Genomic DNA, 21,708 nt, shown 5'->3' on the forward strand with positions numbered 1-21,708 from the left:
GCAACTGTAAATATACTGTAGCACCACAGGAGAAGAAGCCGGCCCTCTGAGTGGCCCAAACAGTGAGATAGCACCATTTTTAAGGGACACTGGAAGGTAACAATAAGAAAAATCATAGTTGATTTTTAAGACAATACTTATTTACTGACAATAGAAACGTTTGTGTACTGTATATCCTATGCTTTTTCAGATTACATAAATATCTGCTAAAGAAGGGGGAAACTCCCAGGACATTTAATCCTTCTCTGGGAGTACAGCAGCTACCGCTGTGCTTTATGCTTGCAGATGCTTTCCATGTAATTCTTTAAGCACTGGCAGTCAGCAGCTGGTGAAATAAACCCGTCTTTTATTGTGAAACATCCAGTGGCCCATTTCCGTCTGATTAGTGATAGCAGCTAGTCGCACCACAATAGTGGACAAAGTTTATATTTTAGTTCTGGGATTATAAAACATATGCTTTTGGGCCTTTTTCACAGTTTTCTATTAAGTTTCATTTTGGCAGGATGAAGTGTTGTTTCTAACCGATTTGCCAGCACCCGGACCGAGGGAGCAGTGAGTTTGGCGAGCCACACGATCTTGGAACTCTTATGACATTACACAAGGACTGCCACACAGACATTAATCCATGAGCTCTGCTGCTCCAGGCCTGTCAGCACAAAATCACTTTTGCCATCATATAAACTCAAGAAGAAGCTGACACTGCCTGTCTGACGTTTAGTCATCTACTCTTGTCACTAACAGTGTCGTATCCACAGTGGTGGAAAGGCATGCGGGCCGGATCAGTGCCCTGCAGGGGCTTTTGGCAGGGGACAGTGTTTTGATAAAGGACTTTGCAGATGACATTCCTTCTTTCCCTGCTTCCTCTCTTTCTCCCGTTTGTAAATGTGCTCTTTCCCTCTGCTTCACGCATTTTAATTTTCTGTGTGCCTGTGTGTCTCTCTCGCTGTGGTTCGGTTGATTATGGTGTTGGGCTGTAGCTACAGGGCTTGGCATCTAAATTAAACTCTTTCTGCTCTATACAAGTGTTCATCTAACGTGTCTCCAGAGATTAACACACCCACTAGCTCTTAGACAGCTACTGCCATGATCGAGGCTATGCACCATTGGATGATATTTACTCATATGTTGTTTAGTTCTTTTACACTGTGATTTAACTAAATGAAAAACAATTTCCTACTCAGTGATGCTTATACCTGCAGAGAATGCACAGTTTCAAGTTCTAGCAAAAACAGTGTCCTCACTTTTAGACCCTGCATCCATACTCTCTCTTCTTGCCTCGCGTTATCTGTTTCTCTGTTGTCACAGTCCGAGTCAGGAAGAGAATCTTTTAGCAGTTTTTCTCTGTAAGTGTTGGGCCTTTTTATTTTATCAACCAGCACTTCATCCGCCAACGCCCAATCAAAAAACAAACACAGGAAGCTGTCGTCTCAGGGTAGGATGGAGAGCTACATGGGAGACAAAAAGCTCGACCCCCCTCTAGGGCCGGTCAGACTGAGCTCGACGGGATGCAGACAGCTGCTGGCTATGACAGCGCGTCGATTTAACAGTTTAGTCACGTCACATGTGGCGTCATGCATGGAAGTGAAGTGGTGAGCCCGTGACATTTGCTAAAGACTCCATCTGACAGGCTGTGGAGGCATGTTTAAGGATTTCAATTCAAAACTGATGAATCCATCTGTGCAAAGATGGAAAGGTTAAAAAGAGGAAGAGACACAGCTCGCTCATTTTTGTGCAAAGCTTCGGCTTAGCCTGTAAGTACAGGAACTGCACTATAAATGTGAATGTGCAGTTTCTTAGACAGTAATATGCTGTTTACAAAATGACTGTACAATTATGGAGGTTGGAGGCTGCACCACATGCACAGGGCTGAGAGCACAAATCCAGCATGTGCTCACACGCCCAGGGAGAAAGGATAGAGAAGGATATGTGGGTCTGTCTCATATTCAGAGGGTACGTCTACCGGATTTTATAACCTGCTTCGCTTTGTCATCAGCTCCATCGTTAATAACACAAATACACTCGCTGTGCTGTTAAGTGTCGATCGCTCCCCGCCTCCCTCCCTCGAGTGTGTTTGTAGCGTCTGCAGGGGGCCTTCTGTTCTTCATTTAGAGCTGCAGGAACACCGCACTCTGGTGAAACCTTATACCTTAAGCCAGCTTGTCAACACAGCAAGCGCACTCTGCGTAAATTACGACTTCGTGCTCTAAACACAACTCAATGTTTTATCGTTTTAATTATACACATTACTCTGAGTGATATACTGTGAAATGTGTTTTGTCTGAGTATGAGTGGATTAACTAATTAAAGAGACTGCTGCAGCATTTGATTGCTCGCACTTGCATGCGTTCTTTTAAAACGCCCTGAAATGTCACGTTACGCTTTGACGATGGAGATATTAACGTGGGATTAGATGAATGAAAACACTCAGAGTGGCTGCTTTTCCTCTGCTTTGTTCTCTTTAGGAGTGCTTTTGCATGTCACGCTTACAGGATTGCATTATTCTGCGCAAAAGGTGGCACGAGCAAGTGATGTTAAGAGTGGGACAGAAACACAGAGTTTGTCAGTAAACAACAGAGCTCCAGATGGGAAAAGCACTCTGAACACGATCTGATCCCGGCTTCTGTATCTTCTCCCCGTGTTGTAAACCTCCTTTCTTCTCTCCCTTGTAGCCGAGTCTTATTGAACTCACTGCCATGAATATTCTCATGTTTCACTGATCACCTTAGAGGCTTCCTAAGTACAATGGATGTATTGTATCTTAAAAGCCAGCCTGTCGTTTATACCCGAGCTCCACTCAGCTTTAACATGTTCCTCAGCTTTTCCTCATCTCCTGCTGCTGCCTCATTCTTCTCACGCACACACATACATGTTTGCACTCCAACTATTGAAACACCGTGACTGACGTCATCATCTACATGTTTGGAGACCCCAAACGAGGCCCCGCTTTCACAGTCAGAGTGACCCTGAGCATTTCTGGAGTGGCTAGTGGATGTTTATTTTGGAGGGTTTCTAGTTGTAGGAAACTAGTATGATGTTTATATTTTTCTTCTTAATGGCCCCCTGAGGTTCACACTGTGTTGCCAGAGATCTCACTTTCTCTCAGGGAGCTAAAGTTTGATCATGAAGCGGTCAAACGCCATCTCTGCCCTTCCAAACATCCTGCTTTAGTTCCTCTTCCACTAATTAAATAGTTGAGCTCAGACTACTGTAAGTACCTCAGGCTAGAGACACAGGTTAATCCTTTTCTTTGCTTTAGTTTCCCAAAGTATCAAATCCCTTAATGAAAAGACAAAACTTGTGCTTTGCATTCTGATTGCAATGCATCTGTTACAATATAAAAAGCAACTTTTACAACATTAGTTATTTTAAGCACAATGTCAAGAACATATTTGCTTTATTACATACTGAAATGATCAAAGATGTGAGAGGAAAATGGCTTTAGAGATGATATAATGAAAGCTGCAGCTTACTAAGCAACATACATGGTGAAAATGTTTTTTCTGCAAACACTGCATCATTACAGGGTGATGCAAACGTGGGAGAAGAAATGTTCCCGTATGTCTGTCCTATCAGTCAGACCACTGCTGTGGATGTAGAACAAGGCCCTGAGGGTCAGTGAGACAGGAGAAAGCGTTTGGGGGAATCTTCTCGACTTCCAGCAGATTGTTTTCGAGGTGGACTGAAGCCAAGGAGCCCGAATTGCGAGGGTGGCACACGCTCCACTGCCTCACCAGCCTATAATTGAAACATATGCACACTGAAATTTAGGCAGACAATTTTCACTATGAAATAACGCAGAAACCAAACATTCAAATGTTTATTATTTTAAAATTAAAGTCTAAAAGCCGTATATAATGTAAAGATAAGAAACACATTTACATAAGAAATTGAATGTGTTCTTTGTTAAGCTCCTTAGAATCATTTCAATGGAACCAGCAGAGCTAATGGTGTTAAGACAGGATTGGGTAACAAGCAAGCAGTAAGCTCATCCCAGCATTATAGAAATCACATTTGACTTCATGGAAAATCCAGTTCTACCTGATCTGGTTGTTGCTCAGTCTCAGCACCTGCAGGTTTTTAAACTGCCGGATGCAGCGAGGAACTTCTCCGAGGTGATTGTGGTCCAATAGGAGCTCGCTCAGCGAGCGGTAAGATCCAACAAAAGAGAACTGTTCTATAGCGTCGTTGCTCAGGTCATTGTGGGACAGACACAGGGACCGCAGGCCGGGCCGCAGGTGACGGAACGTGAAGGCTGGGATGTGACTGATGCTGTTGTGCTGGAGGGTCAGATTACGAAGAGGGCGCGGCAGGTTTAGAGGAACGGAAGTGAACAGGTTGTGAGATAGATCCAAGGCTTCCAAGGACCTGAAGAAATACAGTGCATAGAATAATCTCAGTCATATTTGCAAAGAAACGTCCAATCAGTCTGAAATTGCTCAGAGACAACCTGGAGATCCATATTTCCAGTGATATCACAGCACTTATGGCATCATGCTGAAGATCTCAGTGATCTCCCAACCTTTCTACTAGTGATAATGCTGAGGTTAGCTGCTCAGCAGAAGCATGTGATGATGAAGTGTTTTAGGTTTTGCAGGTTTCCTGATTAAGCATGTCAATAGACCCACATCCACACTGACTCATAAACCTTTCATCTCAGCTTTCATCTCATGTTTTATCATTTCTGGCCTCCTGCATCGCGCTGTTGGGGAGAAAGGGAGGCGGGCCTGTGTGGTGGAATAGCAGGGTGCACCAGCCAATAAAACAGTGGGGCCTGAGGGGTACGATGGCTGTTTGGGGGAGAATTTGAGGCAGAATTGCTGATAGAGAAAATGTTTGGCTTATGGGAAACCTAAAGAATAGCCACAGAGCTGGGACCAGATTTCTGAGGTCTGAGACAAAGACAATAATAATAATTCTGACTTATCAAAGCAGTCCTCAGGGTGCACTGCAGCACTGTGATTCAGTGTTTATTAGAAGGTCTTACACAGCTGTTTTGAGTTTACAGCACAGCTCACAGCAGGAGACAAAACCTCATTTTCGGTTCTTCCTCCATTCACTGACATCACTGAACAAAAGGGCTCAGAAAACATTCAGGTGGCCAGTTAATGACTACAGAGTGATGGGAACTGGGGCGCAATCAGTGAAGGCTTGTGGATGCTGAACACATGTGGGCCAACGTATGTCTGACTGATGCTGTCTGCTTCACAGTTTCTGTTACTATCAGCTTACAATAGAAAGCTTACAGCAACTCTCCTTCTTTTGAACATTACACCTGTTTCAATAAACCACAGCACATATTTCCTCTTTTCCTATTAAATATAAAGAAACCAGGGTTTGCTCAAGACTGTGCACAGAATTCAAGATTATTACCAAGACATGTTTCCATAGATTTGTCCGGGCTGTGCAAAATATTCACATTTTGTGCGTACGGTGAAATGCTCTAGAATAAAATGCACACAATAAACACTATGACCCACTAACAGGTTCGGCTATTAAGGTGCGACTGTAAATATTCAGTAACAGAAGAACCAAAATAAACTCTTTCAGTATTTCATATGATGAAATACTGCATCAGCACATGTAAGGGTACTCGAAGGGTAACAATAACATAAAAGCAGATCTAATCATTATTTGTTAGTTTGTCTTTTCCAAGAGTTACTTTTATTTACTGGCAATAAAAACTTTTTATGGTATATATCCAGTCCCTGTTCACATCATTAGTTTGCAACACAAAAAGATGTTTTTTTGATTTTTTTTAAAAGGAGCATAGTTTATATTTGCCCAGACGTATTTCTGGGTCACACTACAGTGGTGCAACTGAAAGAAAAACACGGGATCTGTGGAGATGGTTGCAAAATGGATGTGGAAGTGCCAAAACCTGCAGTTCCTGTCCGGACCACCTAAGGCTGGCTCCAAAAGTGGATCAGACCTCACCAGTATTATATAACACATTACTCTTACTGGTGTCTTTGATTGGCACGTGTGCCAACACAGCTCACTGTTGACCTCTCTGTTGTCTTTGATCTCCTGCTGCCTGTCATCCTTAATGAAATGACCTGACAAACAATAAAGCCTGATGTGTGACACGGACTCTCCAACATGGTGAATAACAAACGTAGTCTGTGCACCAGTGCACTTCAGGGACACAGCTGGCCCAGCAGTAGGGTCGAGGCTTCAAAATGCAATTTGAAACCAATGAGTGACATCAATCTTTCATGTACAGCCTGTGTATCTAATCTGCATTAGAACGTCCTCCACCTCCATCATCTCTGAGAACAACTTTCAGAAACCTGGGGAAGCACAGCAGCACAGAGCACACAAAGAAACCAGCAGGCGCTAAATGCACGATTTTCTGTGAATTTCTATTAAATTAAATAAATAAAAAAAGAGTGATTTCTGTTCCCACTTGAAACCATAAAACACATCACTATGCTTGTTTCTGTGTACCAGTTTAGACCAGTTGTGTGCAGCTGATTTGTATTCAAAGACTTTGCCAGTAAGCTCAGCAGCAGTCCACCAGTGTTTAAATACCACATGGTATTAATGAGTGGAGAGACACACAGTCCTCTCTTCTCAGAGACCTCCACCCGTTGGCTTGGCACCTACACAAAAACACAACAACACTCTCATACGCACAACATGACATGAACTATGCGCATCCACAGAAAATAAATATGCTGGCAGACACAGATGGGCGTCAAGGAGGTGCAGCGAGGATGCAAATGCATGGATTTGAAATTGCTATTCACCCACCCAAAAAAGAAAAAGATGCACATACTATGATCAAATAGTCATGCACAAGCACACAACACACAAGCTACTCCAGGCAACACACACACACAATTCACACCAAAGCAAATGTTTTTGCTTTTCTTTTTTTCATTAAAAAAAATCAAGTCTGTCTCGGTTTTGTGCAAAGCGTAGTCCAGTCCTGCAGCTGCTCAGGGTGATGGTCTGCTTACAACGGGTACTGCACTTACAGATACACACGGCTCCATTTACGGTGAAACCACAGCGTCGGGATTACACAGAATAGTCGAAGTATTCAAGCCAGGCTCTGTGATTATGCCAAGCAGACTTGAACGCCTGCAGCTGGACTTGAAACTGCACCGATCGATGGATGACGGCACGTTCTGGACTTATTGTGTGGATGCTTTAAGCATCCACACTATTGAGTTCCTCTTGGGACTTCCGTACACTTTTTGGCACTTAACTACTTCCACAATTTTCAGCCGATTTTCACCGTTCAAATTTTAAAATATTCTGCTATTTCTGCTAATTCCTGCTATGTCTTTTGGTATTTTTCACTATTATACTTTTTAAAATATTAAGCTTAATTTGTCCCATTGAAATGAATGGGAAACTTCTGCAATTCTGCTAAAATTTGCTTGTTTCTGAAACTTAACTACTTCCTCATATTTTCACATAGAACAACCATTCAAACTTTAAAATGTTCTCAAATTATTGGGCTATTCAGGTATGATTCAGCTTTTTCAAATCTTTTACCGTTTTACCTTTATGCCTCTTAAAGTTTTCAGTTGCAAAATTGTGATTTTTCACAAAATACATGCGTTGTTATGGTTGCTATGCACTTGGCTTCCAGTGTGCCACTGAAGGTTTTGCAGTCTTCTCTTCATGTCCGAACAACTTCTTGCTACTTGCTCAATCTTCACTCAACTTCCACAAATTATACATCAAAACATAGGTATTTTTGCTGGGTTTCCGAAAATGTCACTATCATTGTTGTGGTATTCATAGAACTTTCGCAAATCTCCTCAGACCAACACAATGTCGGAAAACTCTCCATATAAAGTCAATGGAGAGTTTGTTCAAAATCACCGCTGCATTTCTGTAATGAGAGGCATATTCGAATCGTCATATCTCCTTAACGAAGCAAAGTTAAGACATGAGGCTTGTCCCGGTATATCTTCAGACACTCGTGACGCTCACAATTCAAGAATTTCTTTCTCACGTATTACCATTCTGAAATGAGTTGGACTTGTTTGAGGGTAGGAAATTCGTCCGTCGCTCAGATTTCTTCAAATTTCAAACCCTGGAAATGAACCACTTTTTTCTCTCGTCATAACTTTTTGTTGGATTTCCACAGAGACCTGAAAATTTCCATGACTGTTCACCAAAGCCTGCTGTCTCTTACGGTGAAAGAATGATATCGATACTCCAAATAGATTTCGAGTTACAAAGCGTTGTTTGAGGGCAAGTCAAGCCAGTTTTTGCTTCGCTCTACTCAGTTATGGTGCATTAGAAGTCAAATATCTTTAATAATTCACATTTTAATGATAAATTGTCAACACTGGAAGATTCCCCCATCTCTTCTGAACAAAACGGTGTAAGAATGACCGCTCTAGCCCCTACGGTTAGGAAATTATGGTCATTTGTTTGAGGGGAGTCGTCATTATGAGAAATAGGCTGCAATAATCCTGTGCCTCTCTGTGCTGCGTGTGTAAATAGATGCACCTGTTTTGGCGGGAAAAAGTACACAGGCTCTCTGATTGGTGGATTCAAATTCAGCAGCTCCCAGGCTGACCTAGAAACTTACTTCTCTCTCCCTGTGCATTTTTTTGCTGATTTTTTCATTTAACAAGTATATTTGAGGGACCCTCAGCATGTTCAGCATTTTTTCAGCTGTCCATTTTGCTTTTCCAATTTTTCTGTTTAACTTATTACTATTGTGCTAAATCATACTATTTCTGCTATTTTATAAGATTTGTGCAAAATATAGTATTTCTGCCAAATATAGTATTTCTGATTATTTATAGTTTTTCTACTAAATCATAGTACAGTATTTCTGCTTTTTATAGGATTTGTGCTAAAACATAGTATTTCTACTAAATGTAGTATTTATGCTTAATCATACTATTTCTGCTTTTCATAGAATTTGTGCCTAATATAGTATTTCTGCTAAATTACAGTATTTATGCTTTTTATACTATTTGTGCTAAAACATAGTATTTCTACTAAATGTAGTATTTATGCTTAATCATACTATTTCTGCTTTTTATAGGATTTGTGCCTAATATAGTATTTCTGCTTTTTATAGGATTTTTGCTCAAACATAGTATTTCTACTAAATGTAGTGTTTATGCTTAATCATACTATTTCTGCTTTTTATAGGATTTGTGCTTAATATAGTATTTCTGCTAAATTATAGTATTTCTGCTTTTTATAGTATTTGTGCTAAAACATAGTATTTCTACTAAATGTAGTGTTTATGCTTAATCATACTATTTCTGCTTTTTATAGGATTTGTGCTTAATATAGTATTTCTGCTAAATTATAGTATTTCTGCTTTTTATAGTATTTGTGCTAAAACATAGTATTTCTACTAAATGTAGTATTTATGCTTAATCATAGTATTTCTATATATTTCTGCCAGGTCCCCAGGCAGCCAATCCTCTGTGAGGACTGAGACATTCAAATTTTCAAATCAGGGCCTGCACGGCTTCCCAGCCAATCATATATGTGTCCTGAGGCATTCAAATTTGCATATTGGGGAATTCGTGGCTTCTAAGTCAACAAGTCATCCATGTCATATATCTCTAAAAATTCATATTTTAATGGTAAATTGTCAACACTTGAAGATTCCCCCATCTCTTCTGAACAAAACGGTGTAAGAATGACCGCTCTAGCCCCTACGGTTAGGAAATTATGGTCATTTGTTTGAGGGGAGTCGTCATTATGAGAAATAGACTGCAATCCGGTTGTTCAGTGATGACGCGACGAATCCTACTTCCGGATCTAAAGTAGTCTGCGTTTAATATGGCATTTGTGTTGTTAACATGTTTAATGTTATGTATTTTCTTCTATTTGATCTCAAAAAGCTCCTAAAACAGTCAGCGATCACTGTTGACCTCCCTCGGCTTTTATTACTGCTAATCATTTATTTAAGCTCAGTTTTTAAAACCTTAGGATGTAACTACAGCCCAGCCCATGCAGCAGTATATGAATGACTAACCTCGTATTGTGGATGGATTATCTCAGTTGTTCTCCTGGCTGAAGTTTGGTCCGTTTACAGCATCCTGCCATGCAATTACATTTGTTCCTGACCACCGAGAACACTCACGGTAACTTTTATCAAGTGGAAAAAAAGTTAGCTTGTTTATATTATGCTAACATAGCTGTGTCGCTAGCGGTCACATAGCACATCATTATATACCAGCTAGCCAAACTTCAGTAACCCTACAAACATCACTGCTGTTTAGCTTTCTGTCTTCATTTATGTTGGAAGTGATAACAGAGCTGTACGTTTTAATTTGTTTCCAAAACCCCGCAGTCAGGACATGCTATATTGTATTTAGATAGAAGCTAGCGAGCTAACTCCCTGCTAACTTCTAACTCCGTTAAATGTCATAAATTCTGTTTTCATGGATGCCTGGATGTTAAACTCAATTGTTACACCTGGTAGAGCAGAACGCTGATCATTTTATTAAAGATGAAAGACTTTAGACAGTTTTTCAACTCACAGTAATGCCACAGTGATCGTTTGATATATGGACCTGCAGCGGAGTTTAGACCCAGACACGGCTAGTGACGTCAGACTGAACAACCGGATAATCCTGTGTCTCTCTGTGCTGCGTGTGTAAATAGATGCACCTGTTTTGGCGGGAAAAAGTGCACAGGCTCTCTGATTGGTGGATTCAAATTCAGCAGCTCCCAGGCTGACTGAGCTAGAAACTTACTTCTCTCTCCCTGTGTGTGTGTGTGTGTGTGTGTGTGTGTGTGTGTGTGTGTGTGTGTGTGTGTGTGTGTGTGTGACAGAGAGAGAGAGAGAGAGAGAGAGAGAAGGCCTTTTAATGGGATGATCTCATTCTAAGATTCAAATTCAATATATTTAGACTGGTTGACTGAATTGGATCTTGTGTGTGTGTCTCTCTGTGCATGTGTGTTTCCTTATGTGTACATATTTCTGATTGTGTGGCTGTTATATATTTTTTTGCTGATTTTTTTCATTTAACAAGTATATTTGAGGGACCCTCAGCATGTTCAGCATTTCTTCAGCTGTCCATTTTGCTTTTCCAATTTTTCTGTTTAACTTATTACTATTGTGCTAAATCATACTATTTCTGCTATTTTATAAGATTTGTGCTTAATATACTATTTCTGCTTTTAATAGGATTTGTGCTTAATATAGTATTTCTGCTTTTTATAGGATTTGTGCTTAATATAGTATTTCTGCTAAATGTAGTATTTATGCTTAATCATACTATTTCTATATATTTCTGCCAGGCAGCCAATCCTCTGTGCGGACTCAGACACATATCACATATCAGGGCCTGCACGGCTTCCCAGCCAGCCAATCATGTCTGAGGTCTTCCGTTTCCTCTCTCGTCATATCTCAGCGACGGTTGTACAAAGAGCAATGAAAATCGCAGTCAAAGTACACCAAAGTCCGCTGATTCACCCAGTACAAGAATTATGCCTCTAGTCCACCTAGTTTTTGAGTTACACAACGTTTTGTAACTCCAAAAAACGGCGTTTTTTGCCTCTCACCGCGATCTAATTCTGACTGCTCATCACCCTGTTTTTCAAAACGGCTCCTCTCTTTCCCAGTGGCGCAGTTGGTAATGACACGGGTCTGCAAGCCAAAGATCGTGGATTCGATTCCACCTTGGTCAACATGTTTTTTTCCCTACAAATTAATACACTGTCACAGACCAGTAATTCATATTCATCATTTATTACAATTCTGCAAACTTTTATGATTTTACCAGCTTTTCTAATATGGACCTCACATTCTTAACACTCCATGGCACAAATACTCTTCCCTTTAGGCTCTGTGTATGTGTGTGTGTATCAATATTTCTCCCATTTTAAAGTATTACTCCTCCATAATTGTATTTCTGTTAAATCAAAGTACTTTTACTACATCTTAGTACTTCTGCTCAATCATAGTATTTCTGCTAAATCATTGTTATTATGCTATATTGTAGTATTTCTGCTCAATCATACTATTTCTACTATATTATATTTTTCTTTCTAAATATAGCATTTCTGCTATATAATTGTATTTCTGCTATGTTATAATATTTGTGCTAAACCAAAGTATTTGTGCTGTATCATAGTATTTCTGCCAAATTATAATATTTGTGCTAAAACATAGTCTTAATTTAAAATTACAATATTCATAGTTCATCACAGTGTCTCTGGTAAATCACAGTATTTCTGCTATGTTGTACTATTTTTCTAAATCATAGTGTTTCTGTAATGCTTAAGTATTTTTGTCTAAATATATTCTTTCTGTTATCTTATACTATTTCTCCTAAATTCTTGTATTTTTGAGAAGTTATGTTTCTGGTAAGTTACAATATTTCTGCTAAGTTCTGCTATGCTATTATATTTCTGCCAAGTATTATGTTTCCTCTAAGATATTGCAGTTCTGCTAAGTTATTCCATTTTAGCAAAGTTCCTTTGCTTCTGCAAAGTTTTTACAATTTCTGCAACTTTTCAGCTTTTTCAGCTACTTTTTGCATACAGCTTCAGCTTTAAAGCATCCACACTGCATTTTCGCAGGAAATGCAAATTTTTCTAGTTAAAGCTGCGTGTGCACTTTTGTGCGCACTGGATGTATTAACACTGGCTGATATCTGGAAGTATTTGTGAGATCTGTTGAAAACAGTCCCTCCAATCATTTTTTTTAATTCCAACTGGGGTCCTGAGGGGCTGGAGCCTCTGCCAGCTGCCACTGAAAGCACACAGAAGCATATTTGAAATCATTTACCGCATTACTCGAACAAATAACTGGACTTTTTTGCGTTCTATAAATCTAAAGTGAGTTTTTACACTTGCTAAATGTTACGTGTTTGCAACCACGCAGGAAACCGTTAAATGTGAACTGAAGATCACTTAAATGAAACCCAGCGGTCTTCACTTGATGTTAGCGTCATATTTTAGCCGGTGTGTGCACGTACAGAGTGTGTGCGCCGTGTTTGTTTCCCAGTTTATATAAGCTCATTACGAAACCAATTTGCGCCGGGCCAAACAGGAAAAGGGCTTTTGATACAAGTCGTATCAGGCTGAGACACGTCACGATGCGACACACACATCTTTGGTGTGATGATCACTGAACCTGCACCTCCATGCGATCCGTCTAAGCCTGCAGCGACGATAAATATACACAGATCTCCCATGACAGCTTCTCTGTGCAAAATGACACAAATAATAAAAAAAATAATGGAGAAAAATAACATTTGATGTGCCGTAACAGCCATCTGTTTCAGCACAAACCAAATTAAAAAAATACTCGGCTCTTCTGTCAGTTATTATCTAACGGAGTTGGAGTGGCTGTTACTGGGTATTTTTAAGTCGATGATCCTTTTACAAGAGTGTTAAGTCAAACTGCAGAGCACGCAATAAAACAAATCCATTATTACACAATCCGTCATTTTTCTGTAAATGTTTGACAGCATAAACTACAGTCTGCAACCGGAAAGACTTTATCAATGAAATATGATCATTTGGGCGTAGTGTCGCAAATGAGAAAATGCTCTGGTTTGAGATCAGGCACTGACACAGGCAGGTGTCAGGTGTGTGTGCATGTGTGTGTCTGTTTTAGTTGTGCAGCTGTGTTTTTGAACAGGCTGCTCATTGTGCCTGATAAGAGTCAAATCTAACTGCTTGTGCAACAGCATTAATTGTATGCCAGCGCAGCTTCGTTACATAACAAACACGTACAGGGATAAACAAAGGAAGGCACAGTTGTTGGAGTTGGAAGACGTATTCCGATGCATCGCTTAGCTAAAGGTTACATAACTCTAGCTACATCACCTCGTGAAAAACGAGTAATGCATTCATGTTCTTTTAACTGGAGCAATCATTTGATTTTCATCCTGAAACACACAAAGTAGATCCGATACACATCCTTTTTGTTTATGAGGACAACACCACTTTTGTACACTTCTGGTTTTTTACCAAGTTTTCCCAAAACAGCCTTCTCAGTGATGCTTTAGATTTCTGACTTATTGAATGTAATCCTTAGCCCAGTTTGAGAACCTGAGCTCTATTAAAATGGTTTTGTGCGTCCATCAGTGTCCATGTACCAGGAAATCCCACAACAGGATCGTGCCACCACTGCGTTGGACTGTAGCGATGGTGTCAATCGCTTCTTAGTGCCTGGTTTCAATCATGCACACGACCCCGGGAACTATGAACTGAATTATGAATCTTTGTTTCAGAGGATTTTGCATGTCATGCTCTAATACCTCTTCCACCATGGCAATGACAGAACCCATTCAGACGTGGTAGCATTCCCACCAAAGAAAAAAAAGTGACAGAGAGACAGAATCACAAAATTGCTGGGCCCAAACCAGTATAGGAGAGGCCACCACAGCAACTTCAAAGCTGATCTGCTGACGCAGCCAGCACATTTGTTTCCCACAGAAAAGAAAGAAAATCTCAAACCTGCTGAAATGTAAGCTTGTTCTCAGAAAGCACTACAGCGCTGTCTCCAGAGAGGCACTGAGCCAAGAACGAATCAGTGGAAACCAGGTATCCAAGCCATTCAGGCGCTTTTTGGCAAACTGTGCAGCCATTTGTGTGGATACCTACATTAATGATTGTCCTTCTAAGAACTTGACCCATCTCTAAATCTTACAAATCTCCCCAAACTGAGTAATCCCTGTTTACTCCTGGACACCGAGACTGCTACAGATATGTTTCCGTATTCTCCCTCAGCTTATGCATTGACATAATCACGTCTTTGTCCTTAACAGGCAATTTTCTCAACATCTCACGCTGGTTTTTACTCTTACATACAACATCAAGTGTCAGAGCTTTTAGATTAAGTCCAGTGAATCCAATATGCAATGAAAGATTGTACTTGTAGAATCTGAAGGATCATTAAAAGAAGGATGTGTCTGAATACTTTAGTATACTGGATATTTCAGTTCTTTTAAAATAAGATTAACCGTTGCTATTATTGTGTAGACTGATGAGGGGGAAGTAATGCATATGGGGGGGGGGTATCCCAAATGAGTCAGAGACATTTCACAGGCTCTGGAAATGTTCTGTTTTCATTACACGTTATTTAAATACATAATGAGGTAAGTGAGCCCAGTCTGCCTGAGAAAGATCCCAGCTCCCTGTTACCTCGTTCTCCCCACTCATACCTCGATCACCGAGCTAGAAGCAAAGCAACACTGTGACACGAAACAGAAGCACCCTGCGAACTAGACCCAGCCAACTGCAGTTCTTTTCACATTAAGCAATTCACTTTTGATCTTTGTTTTCTCAGCTTTTTCAGGCACTTTCTGTTTCTTAACGTGCCTCAGTAGGACCACATGATGATATGCTATTAAAGGTCTGTAGACAATCAGCTGGAAGGGAGGGTTCTGATCTTGTTAGCGACCTTACTTATTGTCTCCTGCTGTATAAGCGGAGTTTAGGTCAAGCTGAGTTTATTCACTGTCTGGTGTCTATGCAGAAGCCTTAAAATGAAGGCCCAGCTACTAAGCCTGCAGACTCGATGGGAAGTTGATGCTCTCACGACTAATGAGGTCAACGTGTCAGGCATCAGAAACAAGTCTCATGAAGACTCAGGACAGTCTGTTCGAATTTCCTCCAGTGAACTCCATCTTCCTGTCCTGGAGTCTGCTTTGCATCTAGAAGATTACAAGAGTTCATCACTTCCTAAAGTTTTCCCAGACTGCATCTTCTCAAGTTAATGCTTCTGCTTTGTGCCCTATATACAAAATCTCCACAGCTTCACTTTCCTGCAACTCTCTTTTGCATTCTCTATTTCCTCAGTTTTCCCTGAGGCTCCCACTTTGGTTCGCAAGGATCCTAAGGAGCAAAAAAAAAAAGAAAAACCCACTGGAATTCACTATATTTAAACAGCACACACACAAACACAAATACACACATACAGATGCACACAGTTGCCTCAAGCCCTCGCTCACACGCCTGCTCATCCAAGTACACAAGGTCAGCTGTCAAAATGTGTGTGATATGTGAGCATACATGTGTTTGTCTGTGTGAGGAAGGCTGAGAGAGAAGCAGAAGAAGAAATGAGAAAACTGTCTGGCTTTGTGTAAATCAGTCTAAATGTCTGCTGAGAAAACACGTACTGAAGCTGATGTCCAACACTCCAAATGTGTTGTCATTTTAATTCAGTCATTTTTGAAAGAAGGCATCAGCTTTAAACATCGATGATTTACTTTACTGTGATACTAAATTACTGCCTGTTTAAAAAAATCTCATCGTTTAATGGAAATTTGTTGTTTCATATCTTTTAGTGGCCACAAGAATAAAGTGAAAAGTGTTTTGAACTTGAACAAATGACAGCTGCGTCTTCAGATTCCTAAGCAACACCAGGCTGCCCTCTGGTGGCTGATGAAGGAACTACATAACATTGGGTTGGATGGATGGATGGACATACTTAAGACGCGTCCATGCATGGGTAGCGATGTCTTGCTCATGCAGACGGTTGTGCCTGAGTTCGAGCACTCTCAAATGAATGCAGCCCCTCAGCGCTTCCTCTGTCAGCTCCTCAATTAGATTTTCATTCATTTGCAGCGTCTACAGAATGAGGAAGACGGAGACAGATGCTGAGGTGTGATACAGGAGACAGAAATGTGACAGTTTAAAATGAAAACAATCAGTGAATACGCAAACAGTGTCCGAGAGTGTCTAACTCCAAGCAGTGAGAGAAAGAGGAAAAAATGACTCGAAAATGTGGTACATGTGCACCTGAAGAGAGGGAGGAAGGTTCAGTGGTAGCGACCGGAAGTGATTGTTGCTCAGCTGGAGGTCAAGAAGTCTCTGTAGCGGCCTAAAAGCTGGAGGGGACACACTGGCTTTGTGAAGAGCATTTCCTCCCAGCTCTAGCTTCAGGAGATTCATCAAACCTATTAGGAAATAATACCTATGATGTTACACCTGTTATAATTTTTACACATGACACACACACACACACACACACACACACACACACACACACACACACACACACACACACACACACACACGATGTGTACCTTTGAAGCAGTGCGGTGTGAGTCCACTCAGCTTATTGTTTTTGATTTTGAGCTCCTCCAGAGATGAAGGCAGCGTCGGGATCACGGTGATGCGGTTGTCATCCAGATCCAGCTTCCTCAGAGAGGTCAGGTTCTGCATGAAATGAAATGCAGCACAAATAAATAGGTGTTGAGCAAAACTGGGATGATAAAATACACTAAATAGATACTTGTCTCCAAGTCCGTAATTTCCCATCCCTGCTTGCCAATTGGGATTTAATCACAGAGCTCACAGAAACACACCAAATGAAAGAATGTCACATTTGTGCATCTCTTCCATTCATGTGATCTGTCCTCTCATATTTTTAGCAAAGCCACTCCGGGTGGCTCTTCAGTGAAAGCTGCTGTGGTTTTGATGGGTGAATAAAAGCAGTGGACAGGACTTCGCAGCATCCCTCCAGCCAGTCCATCAATCCCCTGTCATTACAGGGATGTGAGCAGAAACTGAAGAAGAATATTCCTCTAAAAATAATTTCCTCATATTCCCCACATCATTGGCTGCAGCTTTTTTCCAGCAGGTTCTTTCAGCCAATACCGTGACAGTATAGCAGTGGCAGTGTGTAATGATTGGTCAGAGTGTGGTAGGCTCCCTCGGTGTGGCCTGTGGTCAGAGGTTATTCTTAGACGGATTAGTTAATGCATTTTCAGTGCTCTTTTATTACCGTAATGATATAGGACATAGCCTGCTTTTTATTTTAACTAGATGCAAAGTGACCCATAAAATGTGCTTGTAAGTCAGAAAAGTACTGACAGGCGGAGGACTCTCTGTAAGAGTGAAGACGGAGCTACTAAGGATAATGTCAGAGCAGTTCAACACGTCCACGTCAAAGGAAAGTCAAACAGGGTTCAGTTTCAGGCCTCGAGGCGTAAAGTTTTTTGGGTTTTTTGTTGATATGTGTGTTTGTCTCTGCTGGTGCTGTTTAAACACACCAAATAGTTCTTCCCAGAATATTATTTGTGGCTCGAACTGACAGTGAATACAAACTTTCTGTCTCATTACGAAGGTAAACTACAGTCTGGCGGTATATTAAATGTTGTTGTTGTTGTCTGCTGTAAATTATTTTATCACTTCTTTCTTTGGCCAGCAGACAATGAGAGAAGCAACACTGACTTTTCTAACAGAGTTCAGTCACTGTCAGTGACACTTGTTTGTTTTTTCCATTCCCAGTCTGGATAAATAATACTTGATATTTCATGACAGTAAATATTTTCTAGAAAACACCCAACAGACATAAAGTGCAGTTAAAAATATATAGTTAGAAAACTCATTGAGTGCAGGCAGAACTGGAAGTGCAAGTCTCCAACTGCAGTTGTAAGACGAGTGGGAGAAACTCTGCAGTCAAACGGTGTTGGACAGCCTTGGTTTGTGGTGGATTTTCACACTGGTATTACACACATATTACTATATATTACTCACTGGGACACAAACCTCAGTACAAGAGCAGTAGATTTAAGTCAGAGTAACCACCACCCTTTACTGGTTTTACTTTACTTTTTCACTTTTTATATAAATAGATAAATAAAGGGATAAAAATATGTCACTTGTGAGTAATTTTAAAAGATGCAGCGAGAGCAGTGTTACTCACAGAAAGTGGGTTTTGGCTGAACGATTCATCATCCAGTATGTTTCGACTCAGGTCCAGCATGTCCAGGTTCAGGAGGCCTGAGAAAGCTCGTGCCGTGATGATCCTGATGTTGTTCTCTGAACATAAAGTCAGTCACATGACACTTCAATTTTCAATTTGATGATTCACTAGCTGGCAGCATAATAATCCACGTCGTAATGTATTCCAGTGGTAAATCCAGGATAACACTGTTTACAAAAATATGGGCATCGATGGCTCACTAATGATGGCTGGGCTTCCTGAGCTCTTGTGTTTGCTCTTTTTTCTTTTTTTAATCTGTGAAATTTCTGTTGGGTGCTTTCTTTGACTACAGCTGTAGATATACACATACCTGCTAAATCCACCTTCGTGGCTTCAAGGTTTTGGAAGCTTGGCAGGTGAGTAATGCCGATGCCCCTGCAGCTGATCTCTCTCTCAGTGCTCTGACACTTAATAGAATCAGAAAACTTTATTAATGCCCAAGGAAATTATGTAATATGTAACAGGCAACTCTATAAAGTTAGAAACCGTTTCTGTTTGATTGCTGGGCGACTCAGTCGGTTCTTCCTCTGCTTCTTCTTCTTCTTCTTCTTCCTCTGCTTCTTCTTCTTCTTCCTCCTCCTCCTCTTCCTCTTCTTCTTCTTCCTCCTTGGAAGAAAAGAACAACATTTAATTACCCAGCAAATCAGTAAGTAAATAAGACAAGTTAAAAAAGATAACTAATATTACAAACTATAACCTCTTCTTCTTCTTCTTCTTCTTCCTCCTCTTCATCATCATCGTCGTCGTCTTCATCGTCGTCTTCATCGTCATCGTCCTCCTCCTCATCATCCTCCTCCTCTCGTGCTTTCCTGAGATCCATCAGCCTTTTCTTCTCAGCGTGGAGTTCCCTGAGTGCAGCCATAAGAGCGTTGCTGTCCTCCCCTCCTTTTCCAGGCTTTCTCCAGCCGCCAACGGGTCGCCCCAAACCCGCCTACAGAAAGTAGCAGGAGACCATTACTGGAATTAATTACTGGAAACAGAGACAAGTCTCACATAAGGACTGTGTGTTACAGGTGCTGCATGTTTCTTCTTTTTGTTTTGTTTCTGACAGGTGCACCAGTTGCCAGTACACCGTGCTTTTCTGTTTGTGCTCTATCCTTTTGTTATATATGTTCACTCCTATTTTCTACTGCCTTCCTTCCCCCCCGCCTGTCAGCTTAGACATTGTCGTACTACACATATACTCTGATAACTGAAACAACACGAATAGAAATGAATAAATAGGCAGATAAAAGAAACACATGAAGAAGAGGAGCCTTTAGGGAATTTTTAGAGCTTATCTTGGAAAAGCAAAATGTGTTCGGCACAACAATTCAGATCATAAAATCTGATTGCAAAAGCTGCCAGACAGGACGGCGACATGACCTAAAAGATGGTGTAATATGATTGTGTGTCTCATCATACTATTCTATATGCGATGGACTCCACTGTGGCTGCATGCTTCCTCTTCCCCCAGGCACTTCTCCTTCTTCTGATCGCCTCCAGGTTTCCAGAGCCATGTTTTTCCTGCTTGATCACTTTCTCAGCATTTGCTTGGAGATGCTCATCCTCACTCTCTTCTTCACCAGGGTAACAGAAAACATAAATCAAACCAAAAATGCAGTCATGAAGGAATACACTGTTCGATTTTTAATCCTCTGTGCGCAAAATAGGTTAAAATTCTCAGTTATTAAGTGTTTATTAACCAAGAGCGTGCAGACAAAAGTGGGCAGACTTTAAAAACTTACCAGCAGTGTGTGCACCCGACACTGTCACCCCTGCGTCGATCCTTGGCGAAGGAACGGGTGCTATTTCTAGTTCGGATATCTCAGCGGAGACTTCCATTAATGCATCCACGTCATGCCAAGAGTCCAAGTTTTGTTCTGAGGAAACTATTCCACTCAGACAGATGAACACGATCCACGTCCATGGCATTTGCATTGCTGTATATTTATACTCAAATCAAGCTTTTTTCAAATGCAGAGAAGCCCAAAGGGTTTAATTTCTAATCCTCAGAGCTGAAGCCAAGAAGAAGCATCAGAGCAGGAAGCGCAGATGGTTAGAAGACAAGCAGACAGTTCTTCAGTAAACCCTGGAGCTTTATGAATGCAGAGTAAACGCTGTGGTTTCCCTTCTGTTCTGAGTCACCTTGAAGCAGTGGTCAAACATATTGCACGCGCTCGCTGCTCAGAGTAAATGTTAAAATGAAGAAAGAGAGAGAAAGCGTGAAGGGACATCCAGCAGGCGGAGAGGTAAAAAAATAAATTCTCTCAGTGTTAATAAAGAGCCTCGATTGTTGTACCGTGAAATACAGACACACCCTGCTCCTCCTCGTCTCCACTTCATAACTGTCTGCGAACATTACGTGGAACAGCTTTTTTCTCTCTCCTGGAGGAGAGACGCTGACAGGACGGCGGGGGGTGATACTGGAGCGCAGTAAGTTTTGCACACTGGTGATAGATTTTAGTCGTACATTCTGTTGTGATTTGACAAATGTGTTTTTGTAAACCGCTGTCACTTTTGTGCTTTTTCTGGAGGGCATCAGAATGTTAGTATGAGTACAGCAGACCTTGTCCAAGAGCAGACGGTTGGTACACAGTCCCAGTCGGAGGCAACCTTGTTTGGCAAACCTCCGCCAGCATCTATGTCTGAAGTCAAACATGAACTCTGAGTAATAAAAAGTGAGGACGTCTTTACATTCTGCACATCGACGGCAGAGTGTGTACATCCTCACACTCGCCGTCTGCCCCTTACTGAGTGTGGAGCCAAACTGGGATGTTCACTGTGGGGTGAAACCTCTTTATTTGCTCAGCAGACACACACAGTCGTGTTTTCATATCTTCGTGTGGACATCTAATTGACATATTGCTTTCCCTAGCTGCTTACACTTATCCTAACCCTGTCTTCAAACTCATGGGGCATTTTGTCCCCATAAGTGACTGTTGGTCCCCACAAGTAGAGCAACTTTCCAATGTTTGGTCCCCGCATATACACATACACAAACATTACATTCAGTCGACTGTGCTTCAAAACATCTTCTTAAATGAACACTACTA

General features: G+C 41.0%; 1 protein-coding gene across 5 annotated transcripts; it reads right to left on the reverse strand.

Moving 5' to 3' along the window:
* Positions 1-3,281: 3,281 nt before the first annotated feature.
* si:dkey-32e6.6 (extracellular matrix protein 2) lies at positions 3,282-20,993 on the reverse strand. 5 transcript variants are annotated; one of them, XM_076878689.1, is made up of 11 exons: positions 20,401-20,993; positions 20,078-20,229; positions 19,371-19,604; positions 19,160-19,279; positions 18,984-19,080; positions 18,614-18,729; positions 16,989-17,121; positions 16,702-16,859; positions 16,391-16,530; positions 4,039-4,365; positions 3,282-3,735 (listed from the first exon to the last, which is right to left on the reverse strand). In XM_076878689.1, exons 1-11 carry the CDS (start codon positions 20,591-20,593, stop codon positions 3,570-3,572), a joined length of 1,836 nt encoding a protein of 611 aa, XP_076734804.1. In that variant the 5' UTR covers positions 20,594-20,993; the 3' UTR covers positions 3,282-3,569. The 5 variants fall into 5 exon arrangements, with proteins under 5 accessions (XP_076734804.1, XP_024662119.2, XP_076734803.1 ...); XM_024806351.2 differs by having other exon boundaries at positions 19,160-19,252; positions 20,078-20,232; XM_076878688.1 differs by having other exon boundaries at positions 19,160-19,276; positions 20,078-20,232.
* Positions 20,994-21,708: the final 715 nt, after the last annotated feature.

The sequence above is a fragment of the Maylandia zebra genome, linkage group LG20, assembly GCF_041146795.1.
Source record: "Maylandia zebra isolate NMK-2024a linkage group LG20, Mzebra_GT3a, whole genome shotgun sequence".
Taxonomy (NCBI): domain Eukaryota; kingdom Metazoa; phylum Chordata; class Actinopteri; order Cichliformes; family Cichlidae; genus Maylandia; species Maylandia zebra.